We start from the raw sequence: 15,959 nt of genomic DNA on the forward strand, positions 1-15,959 counted from the left end.
ATTTCAAAACTAAAGCATTTTCAATATTATTTGCAACAAAGTTGTTGTTGCTACTCACAGCTGAGCTATTCAGCAGGGCTCATTTGAATAATGTCTGGTGCTCACCATCCAGCTGTGCTTGACAGAGCAGGGTCTATTCAGGCCCTGTGCTGTCAATCATATTCACACTATCCCACGCTTTTTGCAAACACAGGAATCATGGCAGTGGCAATCAGGCTACGGCCAGTCGGGCCCTGGTGGCAATTAAAACAAGCATTGGCATAGCCAATAGGTCTCGCCTTTGAGACTTTATAAGTGTTTAGCCATGCAACGGTTGATGTTGTTGCACCAAGGATATTGTGCTGCATAACTAAATACTTATAAGGTCCAAAAAGCGAGACCTATTGGCTATGGCAATGCTTGTTTTATAGTTGAGATTACAACACCCAGCGGCAATTGTGTTGGTTGACTCACCATATGGATAGTGTTCAAACAGGGAGGAAGGACCTTCTGGGAACATATATCATGTTAGGAAATGAAAATGAATGGATCTTGCACTCGTTACAATGTATACCCGTTAACGCTGTATACAGCACAAGTAAACAGTCAAGCAGTACATATGCACCACGGGGAGACCTCTGGCGCTCAAAGGGACATTGGATGGGATCAGGGTGTGTATCAGGATCAAGTGAATAGCGACACACATCACACAAAAAGGATCGGTGGTAACTGGACAAAAGCTATACCGTCACACGTCTACCAGATAAGCACACCTTCCTTTGTGCGTAGACACTGAGCTTTACCCAAAATGGAAGTAAAAAAAAATGCACAAAAAAAGATCGGCCGCAAACGCCCCCACCCCGGCAGGTATAGTCTACCCCTTCCCCTTTTATTGGTCATTTTGTCGTAAAAGCATGTTTAGGGTGTGCCTACTGGATATGGTGTTGCCAGCCATGCAGAAAGCTGCACCGGTTCCTCTCACGCGCAACAGCGAAAGGGGGGACCAGAAGTTTAGCAATTACGTACAATACCCTACACCACACAAAATTGCACTCTTCACTAAATGGAGATTAACTCCCTCACCTAAAATGATTGAAACGAGGTACCTTTAATGAAGGCTCTTAAAAGCAGTCAACATATGCCGCTGTAGCCTGGTTTTAGTCCCCCTGAAACAGTCAACTGAAAAGCGCCGAACACCGCCACCAAAGCCCCACCAAAACATTGGGTGTTGGGTGTTGTAATCTCAACTATAAAACAAGCATTGCCATAGCCAATAGGTCTCGCTTTTTGGACCTTATAAGTGATAAGCGTGGCTCAAATCCACCCGAGTGACTTACCGCACTGACCTATTACCAAGTAAGAACTCAGCCGGACAGTGGAGAAGAATAAACAAAGTATTTTATTAGGCCACAAACTCCCATATGAGAGGGCCCTGTCCGACCTCACCCCTAAGAGTGCGCCGAGAGGACTGACCCATCTCATCACAGCAATACATTATAACATGGTACAGCAGAGTAAAACACGCCCATACTGGAAAAATACTGGACCCCGGAGAGGGTGAACAATGGCCTCACACAAGAGGCATCTGCACCTGCAATAGCAACATTTGGTTATCTCTGCCCAAGGCCGCGGAGCCGGGCCTCAGCATCTCCAGCGCATGAGAACATTACTGATTAGGTTATTGTTATTAGTTTCGGTCACAGTTAGCTAAGAAACGTAAACTGCTGCGTTCAGGGTTTTTCCTATTCCTACGGGAGGGGGAATGAGCGAGTGCGACTCACAAGCAGAGAGAAGCACCCAAAATGGTGGCACACAAGCTAAGCTAAGAAAACAGAATAAATCATCACACGTATAAATGAATAATGGGATGAAGAATACAAACGTAAATGCATAAATGAATACATCATTAGTTAGACACATTATGCGAACTCATAAATGTAAATGTAAGTGGACGGGGCATCGGAAAATGAAACCTATCAATAAGTATTTAGTTATGCAGCACAATATCCTTGGTGCAACAACATCAACCGTTGCATGGCTAAACACTTATAAAGTCCCAAAGGCGAGACCTATTGGCTATGCCAATGCTTGTTTGCATAGCTATGGATTTGTCGCATTTGCCACATAATCCATTATCTTCTGCATAACCTGGAGATTTTTTTAAAGTTTTTTTTAGCTCAAATGATTCAAAAGTTACTTAAAGCGCATCAACATATGGTGGTGCGGAGTGCAAGGTTCTTTCCTAAGGGTGACTGGTCACTTTCAGGTTGCTTATTGCTATATTGAGGTGTTAAAATTGTACCAATGATGTGCAATCTATGTCTAGTGGTAGCAAGCATAGAAATATCAAAATAATTAACTAAAACTATCACAAAATGTACCGCATTATGCTGCATAGTTTGCCTTTTCTTGCTGCATAACTTAGTCAACACTGCCGCATAATTTGACCCTTCCCTGTCGCATAGTTATGTAATGTTATGTTAAATTATTTTTGTAAGGCACACAGCTAACCAAAAAGGGTTGCCCAGCGCCATCCTGACAGGTGGAAAGAAAGTATTGATGTTATTGGTTAAACAGCCATTTCTTTAAAACTCTGCGAAAATTTGCGAAGCTTGTTTCATGCCGGAGGGATGCAGGCAGAGTATTCCACAGAGTAGGGCCGAGAAAGGCAAAGGAGCGGCCTCCCATCCGTGAAAGTCTGACCCTGGGTACCAGAAATTTTCCCTGTGTAGTGGAACGCAGTGATCGTGACGGTTGGTAAAATTGAGCTAAGGCTTGCAGATATTGGGGAGCAGTGCCGGACTTGATCTTAAATAGAAAGCTTAAAGCTTTGAACTTGACACAGCTTTCCACTTTCAGCCAGTGAAGATCGCGTAGATAGCTGGAGATGGAAGTGGCTTTAGGAATTCTGCATAGTAGTCTAGCTGAAGCGTTCTGCACTACCTGCAGCTTCTGCAGTATATCTTTGTTGGCCCCTAGATAGAGGATGTTACCATAGTCTATTCTTGAGGTCACAAGCGCTTGGACCACCGTTCTCTGGGTGGAGCAAGGGAGCATCCAGACACCTTTTTTTTGCCATTTTAATATAGTAAAGCATGCACCTGCCACCTTTACTACTTGTTGTCTCATGGACAGCTGATCATCAATAATAATGCCCACATTACGGACCTGTTGGGTGGGCTGGGGTGGATTTCCCATTTCGGCAGGCCAATGCTGGGGGCCCCATAGATCTTTTTTATTCCCTAGAATGAGAACCTCGGTCTTGTCGCCATTAAGTTTAAGCTTGTTAGTTTGCATCCATGCTGCAACTTTCCTTTGGCCATCTTGAAGAGCTGATGGACACCTTCTCAGTGGAAAGAGAGAAGATGATCTGGGTGTCATCCGCGTATGAGAAAAGGGACAGCCCGGCCTCCTCTGCAATGGTCATTAACAGTTTGACATAAATATTGAATATAAAATAGTTCCAGTGGCCCTGCCAATAGGTACCCAGCAGGACATTTTTTTATTCTCAGCAGGGTCACCTCAGGATTTCATTCTAATGACGTTGTCGACTGATAGAAACACTTATGGCAAAGTATGAGGTAGCAGATTCCACATAAAAAAATGGTTATATATTTATTTTAAAATTTAAAACAGCTTTCAACAGTTCTTAAAATTCAAGTTGTTTCAGACTACATCACATAAGGAAAAAAAAGAACTTACGGAATACATACTAACCAAAACTGAAACATAGTTGAGGTGCTTTTAAAAAAAAAGCATTATAACCGTATAATAATACACCAGTTATTCCTAAACAATACAGCAATATTGTTTAATATTAAGAAACATTTCGAACTAATTAAGTATTTTTTAGCACCTTATCTGATGTATTTCAGTACATTTGTGATATGTTTTATGGTTCATAGTGTGCACCCATTGTACCCTTAACTCATGTTTAAATCTTTGTATATAAATGAGTGGCTAAACAGAGCTATGCAGCGCACAGTATAGGATTGTCTAGTCTGAGCATATCTGCTTTCTATGTTTGTTTAGGACAGGGCCCAGCAATATTATTTTCCTGAATTAATAAGGCTTCTTTTATGGCCAGTTCAATGTGTACACACTAAGCACAATTTACACAATTGTATACCAAATACAATTTACAAAACACGCAAACAACTAAATATTAAGAGGGTGATAGAATTGCTAGATGCGTCGCCACTAGAGCTAAGGCTACCAGAGCCTGGAATGGCCAAAAAAACAATATCTCAGCCAAAAACACTTGGAGAGCCTGCCTCAAAGCCAGATGGGAAAAAGACAGGCCCAATAGAAAATGGATTACGACAGGAAACATTTACCTACCCCCCCGAGAGTTATCAGCGAGATCTGGTTTCCCTAGGTCCAAATGAATATTTTCCAGAGTACACTACACAAGGGTTCAGCTGGGCAAATTTGGGTGTAATTATAGTGAAATGTGCCCGTGAAGCTGTGGCTGAGAGGGTACTTTTATCCACACACTGAGCAGTTGCTTGATTATAGAGAAATAATTGGAGTAGGTTGATCAGAAGCTTGGGTTCCACGAGCAAATAGAGATACAGCACAATGATGGGGCAGCCCATCACCGCCAGAAATTGAGGAATGGACCCCACAATATGGACTGGTGATTGACGGTGGACAGAGTGGTATATATAAATAGGGGATGTCCCAAGAAATTTGAAAAATATCTTGGGAGATATGGAAAGAGCATAATGCACTTTACTGAAAAAGAAGAGCAAGCCAAGCGAAGTGGGAAGTTATGCACCATGGCACTGTCAGCTAAATGCTACGTCATTACGAGAACTCACAAATTTATCCTGGGGTGAATGTTTCATAACTGAAATTGCTAACAACTGTCTGTACATGTGGATTATTGTGCCATTTTGCTGGCGTTATTTCTGTATTTGATCATTACTGCAATATGTCCATTTTGCAGGGACTCCACATTTTTCATTTGTAATGCCATGAAAGTTCACCAATTTTTTGAATGAACATAAAAATGAAGAACTCAATACAATACATGTATTTCTAAAAACTGTATTCATCATATAAACTATGAAATCTTTGTTTAAGGGTCACCAACCTTTGCTTATGTAACTAAATGTACATTCCTGGATGGTAGCCAAAATTTGGTAAACTTAATTAAAACATAGCCCAAATTAGATTATATACATAGGATAAATATCAGGTAACTGTGTAATATGGTCCAACATTGCCAGTGAGTTGTTATGGTGACATCATAAACCAAAAGGCCAAAGACTGAGTGATTTGTAAATGTCACTTGAACCATTGGATGGCAATACAGAACCATATTATACCTGATACTGGTATTTATTGTTTATATTGCATATTTATTTTTGTATAGTTACCGTGAAAAGGCTGCTAACAATGGCACTGAGGGGAATTAGAATAGTTAGGTCTTGTTTACATTTTATTTGGATAAATAGTTAATAAAAACCAACAGCAACATTAATTAAGATGGTCAGTAGATTTAGGTGATCCTTTGGTATTAGCTTTTACCGCATATTTATGGATTTATTGTATTTGTCACAATTTGCAAAATTTGCAGAGTTTGCCAAAAATTTTGCTTGTCAGATGGATGAAAATAACACTGGACAAAGTGCCACATAACTAGCATTTTTGCTGCATAATTATATGTGTATTTATTTATTTACTTATTACTTATTTTATTTATTTTATTTATTTATTAGAAAAATTTTATATAGCGCGGGCTAGACCCGAAGGTATTAGAGCGCTTTACATGAGACGGGACATTGTTTCAGAACATTGTTACATAGTTACATCAGTTACAGCTACCAGTATATGTTTTTGAGAAAAACGTGAGCTTACACAATATTATAAGTAGGGCTCCAAGTTTTATGGTATTTATTTTTTCGTCATTTCTGTCTGTATTTATCCATATTTATTTTTTGCTAATTTTTTCTGTATTTATCTATTTTTATTTTGTGTTTTCTTTATAAATGAAGCTGCCATGGCTATTTTTCCACATATATTTGACTGTTAAGTGTATACTCGCATTTGGTTCTCCTAAAGGTTTCAGCAGTATAAAAGTGTTATCTGACAACATTTGCATTGTAGAATAGCATAAATAACTGTAGATTTGCACTTAATTAAGCTTACTTAGGAAATCTATTGTCATTTTTCATCTCCCCTACCTCTCAATCTGTACAACTACTGACCTGGCACTCATGATTGACAGTAGAAAAACCATTCAAAGAAGCCCTATTTTCCGTATTTTCTGTATTTAAATTTGTATTTATAATTTGGTACTCCATGCCACTTAATCCTAGTCACCCTGACAATGTTAAAGCACTGCTGAATGGATTGGGGAATGTCATGATATTGATACAATTTATATTGTACAGGTAACTATGAAATATTTTCCATATTACCCAGTTCCTTGTGGATTATGGGTTTTATGCTACTGCTTTTTGTGCAATAAAAGCACCAATACATGATATTGATATATGTACAAAACGGAGTTATGATTCTGGGCTTATTGTAGCGTATTTTTAAATTTCAATGCTTTTTAACATTAAAAAGCTGCCAACTTTTTTTAAAACATATACAGCTGTAAAGCCGCTCTGCTTAGCAGCAGAAAGGTTTCTGTTGCTGCACATGAAAAGGAGCATGCTTCAGCCTGAATGTTCTGCATCTACATTTTAAAGTCCCTCCCTTTCCCAAAGCCAGAAGGGCATCAAAGAAAGCAAAGTCTGTAGTTCTTTGGGTGGTGGTTATTGTCTTAAAAATGTCAAAAGAGCACAGATGCCAACACCTAAAATATCGAATCTCTGAAATAGTCACCGGAACCCATTCATCCTCATGGCCAATGCCAGAAAAACAAGCATTGGCATAGCCAATAAGTCTTGCCTTTGGGACCTTATAAGTTTTATAAATGTTACTTGTAGTATTATAGATCTGGGTGCAATGGCAGAAGCAGCAAAATAGTAGTCCAGCGGCTCACTATGCTAACCACAGGTTTGTAGCGTAGGTGTTTTATGCCACAGCCTAATTATATCAGCCACTCCCCTTTGAGATACCCCCCCAGTTTTTCAACCCACTTAAAGCACTTGTTCTACTAGTATTGGTAAAAGGCAGGAGCCTAGCTTCCAACTCAGTGGGAGTGATGTCATCGGAAGACTGCCCTTTTTACAGCCTGTGCCCCAGCCCTCCACGAACCCCCTCATCCTCAGCCTACCTTGCTGTGATGATGCTGGGCGATGTGTGGGCTTTAAGGGCGTTGCTGGAGGTGGGAGGGAGGTGACGGAGCTGCAGGCACAAGAGGTGCCAAAGGGCCCATGTGGGAGTGAGGTGGGAGGGCACTGTAGTCATCACAGGTGGGGAGAGGGAGTTGGCAGGGCAAAGCGGGCGCCTGAAGTGCCAAAGGGCCCGTTTGCGTGCGGGAGGGAGGTGGGAGGGCACTGTGGTCATCACTGGAGGTGGGAGGGAGGTGACAGAGCTGCGGGTGTCAGGAGTGCCAAAGGGCCCGTTTGTGTGCGGGAGGGAGGTGGGAGGGCAGTGCCAGCATTGCTGCGGTGTGAGGGTACGGGCTTCTACAGCCACACGGGGCAGAGACTGCCTCGGTTTGCACCAACTGCCAGTGGGGGCGCTACAAAGATACCGGAAGGCAACACAAGTGTAATTAGGTAACATAAATGAAGAACATTAGAGGTTCTCCACGTACAGCTAAAGTTGTCAAAGTCTAACATGAGCAAAGACAAAGAAGTAGCGGCGTTTGCTTTCATGGGCCGCGTAACTTTAGGAGTGATTTGGTGGTGAGTGTGGGTTGGGTTTCATTCATCTGCTGTGGAGACGTGTGTGTTCCATTTTTCCAGCATGACTGGGAGCTTTCCTTCAAGCCAGTTTGAGTTGTGCAAGTTGCATCTTCGGTAGACGCCCTCTGTGGTGAGGGAAGGGGAGGAGCGTTGAAGCAAGGAAAAGGCACTCAGAGCGGCCATAAAGTGTGTGCAAAGTAAAACAAGATGCGCTGTCACGAGAACAGTCTTAATTTTTTCAAGCACTGCACTCGTGCTTGTGGCACGCCACTGCGTGCTCCCGCAAGGTGGATGTTGCCACAAGCACAAGTGCATTGCTTGAAAAAGTGAAGAGCGATGGCTAAAGGCCCTCCTATGCAGCGCATGAGTGCTGCGTAAGCGAGACCTAAAAATCCTAGAGCCGAGCCTGCCCCCTTCTCTGCAGAATGTGATGAGGGTGGGTCCGAGACACAGACACTCACAGGCCTTAGGCTTAATGTTGGACCCCTGAGCGGTGAGCTACATCCCCCACACACACACCCCACCCCCACGCCACTGGGCCTGCGGGAGCCTGCGTTACTCCCCAATCGTTACATATTTGAGCACTGCTGGGTGCCACTTGATTCTCCTCTTTCTAGGAATTTCTGTGGAATTATTTGTGAATTTGAGGAAAGACAGAAAGGTACTAAAATCGCGAATATAAACATGTGTAATAACCCGGTTTCCTATTGGTGACCCAGAGCAGTAGCAAGGCATGGATGCCGAGAGGACCTGGAGGCTGGAGGTGGCGGAGGACCTGGAGGCGGGAGGTGGCGGAGACACGTCTATCTCGGCCTGCCAGACTCCAGATAATAGATAATCCTCTCATCTTTTTTTGATGCAGGTCTGTGGGGAGAAGCACCGCTTTGAAAAACTAATGGAATATTTCCGAAATGAGGACAGCAACATCGACTTTATGGTAGGAGCGCAAGATATTATTGTACCGCCTCCCTGGTGTCACCAGGCTCTCAATCTGTCTCTTTTTTATCTATATTTAGCGTTCTTTTTGTCCCCTCTCTCCTACTATCCTTTCTCTCCCGGCTCTCTTTTTCTCATTCTCTCTCGCGCGATATATATACCCGGTGAATACAGTGTAGTTTTTGGGTGGAGAGAGATAGATAGATAGATAGATAGATAGATAGATAGATAGATAGATAGATAGATAGATAGATAGATAGATAGATAGATGATAGATATATCGCAAGAGAGAGATACCACTATGCTATATAATACTTAGACATCTCTGTTTATGTTTTTGTAAAGGCAAATGTTTTTGATACAGTAAAAGAGCCACATTTTTAATATCATTCTAACATTTAAAACATGGCTTGGCATCTTTGCACTACCTATGCCTCTACAGTGAATGATCATTTTCCTTCCTGCATGGTTTTTTTCTTGCCCACATCTAAAACCTCTTACCTCTTTGTTAACCTTGGCTGAGGGAATACATGGGTATAAGTTAACCATTAGGGTCCCTCCGAACATCCGCGGTGTTACTATGGGTGGCGGTACTCACTGGTCAGTGTTGACATGGCCTAGTGAGGAGATATGATCGATGATCCCGCATTGGTGGCAGTGGGTCTTACCAGGCCAAAGGTGGTACAGCCTCCGTCTCTACCCCCTAGAGGTATAGAAACATTTTCCTGAGGTTGGATTGAAACATGGGTTTCCATCACCACAGCATTCTTAAAGGTCCAGGGAATTCATAGGGCTCAACTGGCCTTAGGTGTGAATATACCCTGTGAATACACTGTAGTTTTTGGGTGAAGATTAAGGGCATTACTATCGTATTTTAGCATATGATATATGCAGCAGCAGCTCCCCAATCAGTGCATAGGAATGTCACCCCTCCTCCCCGCTGCCAGTGCAGCAAAAGTGAAAAATAAAACAGTATTTCATATCATTACTGTTTTATTTGTCATTGCTCCCAGCTCGAGCAGTGTTTGGGGGCGGGGCATTGCTACTGCCTGGCAGTGGGGGGGTGACGCTCATTCCACTAGTGTACACTGCGCAAGTCAATTTTACCCGCCATCTTGCAACAGCCAGCCTGACATGCGTAGTGTAAACCTCTCCACGTACCTGTTGCAGACAGCTGGGTGTAAAGCAGACACAGCCTCCTGTGCCGGATGGAGCTTCGAGATAGCCCGCTCCAGCCAATCCTAGCACTGCTCTCATGCTGCTCATCTGCAGCATGAGGGCAGAGTTGGGATTTGCAGAAGGGGGTTGACATGCCATGACATGCCCTGGTTTGCTCAGAACCCAGAAGATTGAAGAAAACACGTTGAGTGAAACACGGGTAAGAACATTTTTTATAGTTTTTTTTAATTATCTTTTTGCCCACCACTGGTTTTGTCACTCGGTCCCCCCAACACCCCTCCAGGTTTGAGCGTCACCGGCGAAAATGAAAGCCCCGCACTGAGGATTTTCACTATTCCATCAGGTGAAATCTAACAATAGTTAGTCAAAGGGAGATCCCTGGAGTCAGCTAACTACACGGTGACTCCTAACCTGTCTAATTTAGGGAAGAAGGTCACACAGTGCACTGTATATTAAAAATTATAAAAAAGGTTTCCACAAAGAAAATAGAATCGTTAACAATCTATTATTTATTAAAAGCACAAAGTCAAGCAAAATACACAAAAGCAATAAAATTTCATACAATTTCTACAGTACAATTTAAAATCCAAGGAAAAATACCTTGAAGCAATAAAAAATTAATTGAGAACAGTGTTAAACAAGCATAATCATATTATACAGACACAATAATAGAATACAAAACCCATGGAGACATATCTAAAACATATTGACAATGGATAGACAAAAAACAAAACTACATATAATCACAAAACCCCTTATGTCAATGTGGCTCCCAGATATTTCTGCCACTGAGTATAACCAGATCCAATGGCCTGAACCTCTACTATAAAGCTTTAGTGAAAAAGTTGGATATCCATCTAAAGCTTTACCCGGCCCTGACTGGATTCTTTTAAACAAAAACCAGTGCGTCGACGCGTTTCGGTGCAGTATAATGGATTCTGTGGCACCTTCCTCAGGACTTCTCTTGCTGGGGTTTCAAGAAGTGGATAGTTACACCGTATCTGTGGGTATATGGGGAAAAATGTACGGGGTCATTTATCGTACATAATGCTAGTATCTCTTTCTCATGGGTCGATATATCTAGGCTTCTCTTATCTTGAATAGCTGTTACTTCTTAACACACAATAAATCAGGTCATGGTATTACATAACAATCCTTCTCATATCATAATTAGATGGTTGCTTATAGACCGCTCTTTCAATTTCTCATGATATGTTTAACAAGTATATCAGATCACTCCATTAGTTTACATTATACACTAATATTGATGCAAGGCCCTGCTACATTTACAGTGAACTTGTTAAGCAGCTGGCGTACCACATCCTCCGAATCGTTTTCAATGTGGAAAACCTGTTTATCTTTGCATTTACACTAAGGAGGGATTCCGCTGCACAGGTCCTGTCGAAAGTAGATAAAGTGTAGTCTCACCCTCAAATGATGTAGGAGACGTTCCAAAATAGGGTCTGCTTTGCATCACACTTTGGTTCTGCAAGCTTAGCTGTGGATGTTTCCTGTCAAATGATATCCTACTGTTAAAGGCAGGCTTTCTTGCATTTTATCAACTATTCAGGTACTGTAAAAAGTTTTTTATTAGTTACCTCTCTCCTGATCTAGGAGCTCCTTCTCTTGGGGTGTCTTCTTTAAGTTTTGTCAGGCTATTTCACTGTCTTTTTCGTATATCTATATGGGTAATAAACATATTATCTTTACTATATCTGGCCTGTATGTCTATTTCTGATCTATGACTAAATAAATTTATATCTTACCTCTTGGAATATTAAAACTTTCCTCGAACGGGCATAAAATGTCGCCGGTATTTTCAAGAACTGGATATTTTCTGTTAGTCAAGAAAAATATAAATAAGGGGGAGCCGTTATTCCTTATACTCCCATCCTGTCGTGGTTATTTCAGCTGCTGTGCTTTTTCCTATACAAAAGGGGCACTCCCTTCTCTACTCATGTGCCGCTCTCCTGTGTTAGCTGTTTATATCCCCTCATTTGAGTTTGGCCCAACACAATCAATTTACGCAATTGGGCTTGCACTTCTATGTAGTCCCGGTATTGTCGGTGGTAATTTGGTTTGGTCAGTGAGGGAGTACTTGCCTATTTGGTGTGAACCCCCTACATACAGGTTATAGTTAGGATTTGCATATTGGGTTTAATTACTACTGGATGGATTCAGGGATGAACACTGGATCTACTCCCTCCCACGTGATACTTAAAGGTAAGGGGGTTAGGGAGTTAAAAAATTCTATCTCCTAGTACCTAAGACCCTTTGTTCCTCCAGTGCCAACAAAACATCCTGGAATCTGCCCTTGAGGTGGACCCCTATCATAGGGAAACATGGGCTGGGAAGTCACTTACCTGGGATTCGTCACCACCGCACTTCTGCCTCGTTCCTACACTCGTTCAAATATGTGTTGGCGGTGCCTCTATTTATATGAGTTAGGGAATGTCAAATTGAGAACACCTGGCTCAGCGCGCGAAGGACAGGCGCTCCGATTACCGGCGTTCACGTGGGCGCCATCTTTAAACGGTAAGATGATGCGAGGATTCGAATGTTTATCGTCCCCATCTCTAATTTGAACATAAGAAAAACGACTCTAAGGTGTTATCCTTTTATTTTCAGGTTTGTTGTGAGTGGGTCCCAGAAGAGTGTTTGTTTTATTTGCAACAGCGGACTGCCTCGGAGTGCAAGTTGGTTACGGGCGCCATTTTAGAATGGTGATACTTGGAACCCGGTTTGTGGATAGGCGATCCGTTTACCGGTGCTAACATGGGCGCCATCTTTAAATGATAGAGTGCTCCTGGGAGTGTGATTTACGTTCTCCCCACCTGTTATTTTTTTCATAAAAACAGCGCCTCTTATGTCTTATCACTTTATTTTCAGACGCGTTGTAGGTCTGTACACGAGAAGTGTTTGTTAGTTTCATTTACAAAAGCGGGCCGCCCTAAAGTACCAGTTAACTGCGGGCGCAGTCTTGAAATAATGATTTTGGTTGATGCACTCTCCAGATGTGGCTAAGTGCTAATATAGAGTGTTATCTCCAAAGTTATAGCCTATTTAGTGGTTCAAATCTGAAACTAAATGTTTAATATGCACTGTCAAAAACGCCCTATTGCATAAGGTAACTGTGAGCGCCATATTTGAATGGTAAATCTAATGCACGGTTGATACAATTTTCTACTATTTCTTAATGCAAATGGCTAAATGCGGGCGAAATCTATTTAGTGGTTCACGAATACGTGTGGGAATATGTGTGGTGTGGTTGATGTATTGTAAGCTACCTGTAGGTAATACATATTTCATAGTTAAGGTATGTGTGTATACATATGCACAAATAGATAAATGCACCTCATTTGGTATATCATGTAACAACAGTTTTAGTTCGCGGGGCTACGATCTTATGCATTGAACGGGTGTGCATGCAACTCAGCTCACTTGTTTAGAATGGGCAGTAGATTATGTAGATAAGATTTAAATTACCTAAATAAGAGCCTCCCACTCTTCCCTGGAGTTTAATCCTTTCCTGATGGTGTTAAACTTAACCATATACCATTGTTCCTGTTGTTTGCGTCTCATAGTGCTGTCGCCTGATCTGGTAAGTTCCCTCACTCTTTCTAGAATGACCCATCTAAGGTCTTTTACTGTGTGTCCATTTTCCTTCCAATGAGACACTAGAGGGGCATTTTCTTTATTGTTCTTGATAGCGGATCTGTGTTCCCCTATCCTGAGCCTGACTTCTCTGCCCGTTTCGCCTATATATGCCTGGTCACATGGACACAGGATCATATATATAGCATTCTTTGTCCTGCAGTTATTAAGAGTGGTAATTGTGTGTGTGGTTCCATTATGTACCACCACCTTTGTTACTATACACAGTTCGCAGATACAACAGTTTCCGCACTTGTTGTTCCCAACTGCCTTATGTCCACTCAGGGTAGTTTGGTTCTCTGTCCTATCCTCCCTATATGTATGTACAAGATTGGATCTCAGATTCTTATTCTTCCTGTAAGCATATAGGGGACGCTCAAGAGGAGTTACGTCTGGACCGGTATTTAGGATCTTCCAATTGTGGTTGATGATGTTCTTAACTTGGTTCGCTATGACTGAGTGTTGGCTCACCATCACTATTTTGTCCTGTGTCTTCTTGTTCTCGGCTTTTTTAATCAGGCAGTCCCTGTTGTAGTATTGTGCTCTCTTAAGCGAATGGTTAATGAGTTTTTTAGGATATCCTTGGTCCTTGAATTTCTTTTTCATGTCTTGAGCATGTTTGTGGAAGTCTGCCAGATCAGTACAGTTTCTTCTGAGCCGTAGGAACTCTCCAAATGGTATTGAGTCTTTCTGGCTCTTTGGATGGTAGCTGGAGTAATGTAAAATTGTGTTCCGGTCAGACTACTTCTTGTACAGTTCAACTTTTAATTGTTGATCTTGGCTCTTAATGCAGATGTCCAAGAAGTTGACACTGGACCTGCTATATGCTGCTGTGAATCTGAGGTTAGAATCCCCTAGATTGAGCCAGGTAAGGAATTCTTCCAATAGCTCTTCAGTTCCTAGCCATATGAAAAAAATGTCATCAATAAAGCGAGCACAATTTCGAATATTTTCGAAGAATGGGCTCACTTCATTATAGATGTGCCTATTTTCAAAAATGCTGACATATATACATGCCAGACTGGGCGCACATGTTGCGCCCATGCTGGTCCCCTTCTTTTGGATATAGAGGTCTTTCTGAAAAAGGAAAATATTGTTGAGTAGAACCATCGAGACACACAGGACAATGAACTCTTTGTTGCCCCCTGTTATGTCAGTGTCTTCCAGGAGGTTCCTGACTAATTTTTCTTCCTGCATGTTTTTTTCTTGCCCACATCTAAAACCGGTTACCTCTTTGTTAACCTTGGCTGAGGGAATACATGGGTATAAGTTAACCATTAGGGTCCCTCCGAACATCCGCGGTGTTACTATGGGTGGCGGTACTCACTGGTTAGTGTTGACATGGCCTAGTGAGGAGACATGATCGTTGATCCCGCATTGGTGGCAGTGGGTCTTACCAGCCCAAAGGTGGTATAGCCATCTGTCTCTACCCCCTAGAGGTATAGAAACATTTTCCTGAGGTTGGATTGAAACATGGGGTTTCCATCACCACAGCATTCTTAAAGGTCCAGGGAATTCATAGGGCTCAACTGGCCTTAGGTGTGAATATACCCTGTGAATACACTGTAGTTTTTGGGTGAAGATTAAGGGCATTACTATCGTATTTTAGCATATGATATATGCAGCAGCAGCTCCCCAATCAGTGCATAGGAATGTCACCCCTCCTCCCCGCTGCCAGTGCAGCAAAAGTGAAAAATAAAACAGTATTTCATATCATTACTGTTTTATTTGTCATTGCTCCCAGCTCGAGCATTGTTTGGGGGCGGGGCATTGCTACTGCCTGGCAGTGGGGGGTGACGCTCATTCCACTAGTGTACACTGTGCAAGTCAATTTTACCCGCCATCTTGCAACAGCCAGCCTGACATGCGTAGTGTAAACCTCTCCACGTACCTGTTGCAGACAGCTGGGTGTAAAGCAGACACAGCCTCCTGTGCCTGATGGAGCTTCGAGACAGCCCGCTCCAGCCAATCCTAGCACTGCTCTCATGCTGCTCATCTGCAGCATGAGGGCAGAGTTGGGATTTGCAGAAGGGGGTTGACATGCCATGACATGACATGCCCCGGTTTGCTCAGAACCCAGAAGATTGAAAAAAACACGTTGAGTGAAACACGGGTAAGAACATTTTTTATCGTTTTTTTTTAATTATCTTTTTGCCCACCACTGGTTTTGTCACTCGTCCCCCCAACACCCCTCCAGGTTTGAGCGTCACCGGCGAAAATGAAAGCCCCGCACTGAGGATTTTCACTATTCCATCAGGTGAAATCTAACAATATTCTCCTTCGTTCACTTCCCCTCCCTTGTACCTCATCTGCTCTTTCTTTGTGTGTATGTCTCTGGATAAAGAGTGACCTCTGACTCTGACCAGTAAGGGAAATCAGATGGGCAGGAGGAGAACAGAG

The 15,959-nt window shown here is 42.4% G+C and overlaps 1 protein-coding gene across 4 annotated transcripts in view; it reads left to right on the forward strand.

Annotated features, from left to right (window-relative positions):
• Nucleotides 1–15,959, forward strand: part of FMNL1 (formin like 1) — a 419,565-nt gene that overhangs the window by 253,620 nt on the left and 149,986 nt on the right. For all 4 annotated transcript variants that reach the window (XM_086923863.1, XM_086923862.1, XM_086923864.1 and 1 more), the window contains one exon: nt 8,653–8,727. In XM_086923863.1, the coding sequence (XP_086779989.1) occupies nt 8,653–8,727 (75 nt within the window). The remainder of the gene's footprint in view (nt 1–8,652; nt 8,728–15,959) is intronic.

This window comes from Lissotriton vulgaris, chromosome 5, assembly GCF_964263255.1.
Source record: "Lissotriton vulgaris chromosome 5, aLisVul1.2, whole genome shotgun sequence".
Taxonomy (NCBI): domain Eukaryota; kingdom Metazoa; phylum Chordata; class Amphibia; order Caudata; family Salamandridae; genus Lissotriton; species Lissotriton vulgaris.